This window comes from Eurypyga helias, unplaced genomic scaffold, assembly GCF_000690775.1.
Source record: "Eurypyga helias isolate BGI_N326 unplaced genomic scaffold, ASM69077v1 scaffold959, whole genome shotgun sequence".
In the NCBI taxonomy this organism is placed as follows: Eukaryota; Metazoa; Chordata; class Aves; order Eurypygiformes; family Eurypygidae; genus Eurypyga; species Eurypyga helias.
In genome coordinates, this window is record NW_010273686.1 from 6,897 (window position 1) to 10,609 (window position 3,713).

Below are 3,713 nucleotides of genomic sequence, written 5' to 3' on the forward strand. Positions count from 1 at the left end.
TCTATCCCTTCGTCCAGGTCATTCCCATCCCCCACCCTGAGACAGCAGATTGTAGTGTCTTACTAGCACACCATCCCACATGCACCGGCATGCTGTGCACGGGCTCCTCTCTGGCCAGTCCAGTCCTGTCCCCTTCCCCCTTCGAATCTAGTTGAAAGACCTTTCTATGAACTCTTCTAATTCATGTGCGAGGATCCTTTTTCCCCTTTGAGGTAGCTGAACCCCATCTGTTGCCAGTACACCTGATGCTGTGTAAACCTCCTGTGATCAGGAAACCCAAAATTCTGTTGGTGGCACCAGCTTCTAAGTCATGTGTTAATCAGATGTGTTTTCCTGTTTCTTTCAGTATACTTCCCTGCCACTGAAGGGATTGAGGAAAACACTACCTGTGCTCCCGATCCTGCAACCAATCTTCCTAATGACCTGAAGTCCTTTTTTAATTGCTTTTAGACTTTTCTCTGTAATCTTGCCACTACCAGCTTGGATGACCAAAAACGGATAGTAGTCTGAGGGCTGCACCAGACCAGGAGGTGTCCTACTGATATCCCTAACGCAGGCCCCAGGGAGACAGCAGACTTCCCTGTGGGAGGGATCTGGTTGACGTACAGGGCCCTCAATTCCACTCAGAAGGGAATCATTACCATGATTACTCTCCTTCTTTTCTTGATTGAACTATTCCTAAGGTGTGGGGGTGGCTGAGTCACCCTGGATGTCTTCCTGGGTGGACTTCCCTTTACATCCTCATTCACCTGGCCCTCAATTTCCAAAGCCCTATACCTGTTGTGCAGCGGTAACTGGGGAGGCAAGGGAGGCCAGCACGAGATTCACCTGCCTCTCTGAGGAGGGACCTGTTTCTGCTCTCCCCCATCTCTTAGGTTCCCTCCTCTTACTTGGTGGCAAGAGGATAGGGGGTCCTATGGCATAAACTGTCATAATGCTTCCCAACTACTGTCCACAGAATAGTGTGATTTATTACAAACTGTCCTACCATGTTTTTAAGACCTAATTGGCCCTTCACAGAAACTAGTCGTTTTATATACGTGAACAGTAGTCATGATACCTGAAGCTCTGGGGTTTTGTCTTGCCTCCCAAGTTGTGGAACCTAGTGCAAAGCTGCTTTAACTAGCTAAACTGATCTTTCGTTTGTATCCTCAATCTTTTCTGCCCTGTTAGGATCACACTTTTCAGAGCCTGGTTAGCCAGTGGTCTGCCATTACCTGTGCAAAATGACTATACAGCCCGGAAGAGGGGCTTCCTTATTACATCCACCTTGGCTATTTAGGTTGAGCACCTGGCTCTGGATTTCTTAGATTGCTTTTGCTTTCTCTGTTGCATGGTATTTTCACAGGGAGATACTAAGCTTGGCTTCAGAGAATTCAGTCATGCCTAAGCCAGAGTGGATTTTTGTGGGTTCTTCCACAGGTTGTGAGTTTAAAATGATTCTGTGAATCATAACTTGATTTTCATATAGTGAATTTTTCTGCCTTTTTTTACCAAATGATCTAATATAATCTATGTTTAGATGCGCGATCATCAGAAACTAAAAGTGAATGCTGTATGTGCGCCTGCTGAATCATGTGCTGAAATCTTACCTTTGAGACCTATCGAAGAATTACAGTATGTATCAGATTGTATTGGTGGGGAATGGTTTTAAATGCAATGTTTTGGTGTTGTTGCTACATACTAGAATTTTCTACGCAAATCAAATTTTAATTAATGAGTTCTGTGTTAGCAGGACTTGTTTATGATCCTTCAGTAACTTCAGCTTGCTTACCTGCCAAACTTTATTTCTGATGCATGCCTTTTTTTCCTCCTTTTCAGCCGATACGGATTTTTCTCATATTTACGAGAGTTATTTGATGCTCCTCATCCTGTGATGAGTTATCTTTGCTCCCAGTACCGAGTTCATGACGTCCCTGTGGGAACAGAGAAGACCAGAAACATGATTGAAAGGGTGAGGTGTCCTAAACAGCACAAACGCACCTGTGGTCTAGAGTTTTATTTCAGAAATTCTTTGGCAAGTTAATGTGGAGAAAGCAGAAAATTGCTTTACCTTTTATTTGGCCTTTAGAAGTAAAAGCAGTTAATCTTATGTAAACATAATGCAAGACATTGTAACAAATCTAGTCAATCTAATGCAGTACTTCCCAGGAAATTAAATACGTCTTTCACCTGCATGCTGTTCCAAGTCAGTTATATGAAGTTATTTTATTATAACTTCTACTTTAAGTCCCTGAGATATTCTGGGCAAAATTTTAATCAAACAGTTAGTAGTACATGGCAATACTGGCCTGTTGTGTTTAAAGCAACAGTTAGAAGCTGCTGCTTTTTTTTTTTTTACATGTTTAGATGTTCAGTTTCTGGCAAATACGGTTGTATAGGTTCAGTCAGAACTGATGTGATAAATACTATAAAAACCTTTTGGATTCTTGGAAATAGGCTAAGAGCTCCCACTAGGAGTAATCTCCCTACTGTAGTCTTTCATGGGTGCTTGCAAAGCTCCTAATTTCTGAATTACAATGGGTAACAGATGACAGTTTTCAACTTTAATCCTTATTCACTTCTCTGCCTATGCTAGACAAGTGTTGTCTGTCTTGTACAGAGAGTGAACTCCTCTTTGAATTCAGATGACTACTTTAGGCTCTCTGAGAACAAAAGTTGCTTCTTTGAGAACCTCAGTGAACAAAATAGAGAACTGTTCTTGTTTTACTGAGATAGCTGTTGCTCCTTCCTGTCTTCTGTGTTTCCGAGGTTCTAAGAATGAGGAAGAGGAAAGTAAAAGTGAAGGGAGCCCTAAATGCCAAGCTCTTCTGTTAATGTTTCTTTTTTTTTGCATTCATCTATAAACTGTCATTCTTCCACCACTCTGTGTTTATAAAGTGATGAAGCAGATTACCTCTGTAATAGGTCTTTGAGTTACATTTGTAAACCAGTCAGAATTCCTCTTTAGATACTTAGTCATTTCCAGAGCTCTGTGGGTAGCAAGTGAAAAATTGCTGGTCTAGGGGCAAAGGTGAGCCACTATTCTAAATGTGGTGCACATAGCACTTTCTCAGTTCAGTTGTGTAAAGTTTTGTGGGTTGGTTTTTTTTTATTATTATTATTTTTTATTGAGAAATGCATTCTTTGTAACATTTTGTTTCACACGTGCCAGGGAAAGCTTTAGTTTAAAAGGAGACCTGTTATAGATAGATGAGAGTGTGGAAAAGGACTAGGATGGAAATGTCAGCAGCCACAGTCTCAGCAAAGTAAACATGGTTTTCAGTGTCCAGGAACCAAATCAGCAAAATATTGCTGGTGCTGTGTATATAAACTGAAAAAAATCTTTAGTTGAATTTATGTTGTCCTGTAGAGGCTTTTTGCTGTTGTAGGCTTACTGGACACCTTATATCCCTTTGAAGTACTATACTACCTTGTGTTATGGTAAATCTATGGTATTTATAATACCTTTTTGACACGAGCCTCTTTTTTTTTTTTCTCTACGGGTACATTTGGTTCACTGAAGTTCATGCATTACAGCTCACTTAGGGTTTCGTCTTTCAATTTTTGAAGTACTTCTGGTTCTTTCTTACACAGGCTATATTTGCATGTTATGCATCCATAGAAACTGCAATCTTTTTTCATGATGCTGTACAAATACACAGGCAGTATAAAACAACCAGATTTTTCCATTGTCTCTCTGTAATATCAGAGTCATAGAATGGTTTAGGTTG

General features: G+C 40.7%; 1 protein-coding gene across 1 annotated transcript in view; it reads left to right on the plus strand.

The window, feature by feature from the left end:
* Nucleotides 1–3,423, plus strand: part of LOC104515528 (structural maintenance of chromosomes protein 5-like) — a gene marked incomplete at both ends in the record, with an annotated part of 9,281 nt that extends 5,858 nt beyond the window's left edge. Inside the window, 3 exons of the mRNA XM_010159539.1 lie at nt 1,523–1,617; nt 1,822–2,017; nt 3,353–3,423. Of these exons, the coding sequence (XP_010157841.1) occupies nt 1,523–1,617; nt 1,822–2,017; nt 3,353–3,423 (362 nt within the window). The remainder of the gene's footprint in view (nt 1–1,522; nt 1,618–1,821; nt 2,018–3,352) is intronic.
* Between the last annotated feature and the right edge of the window lie 290 nt (nt 3,424–3,713).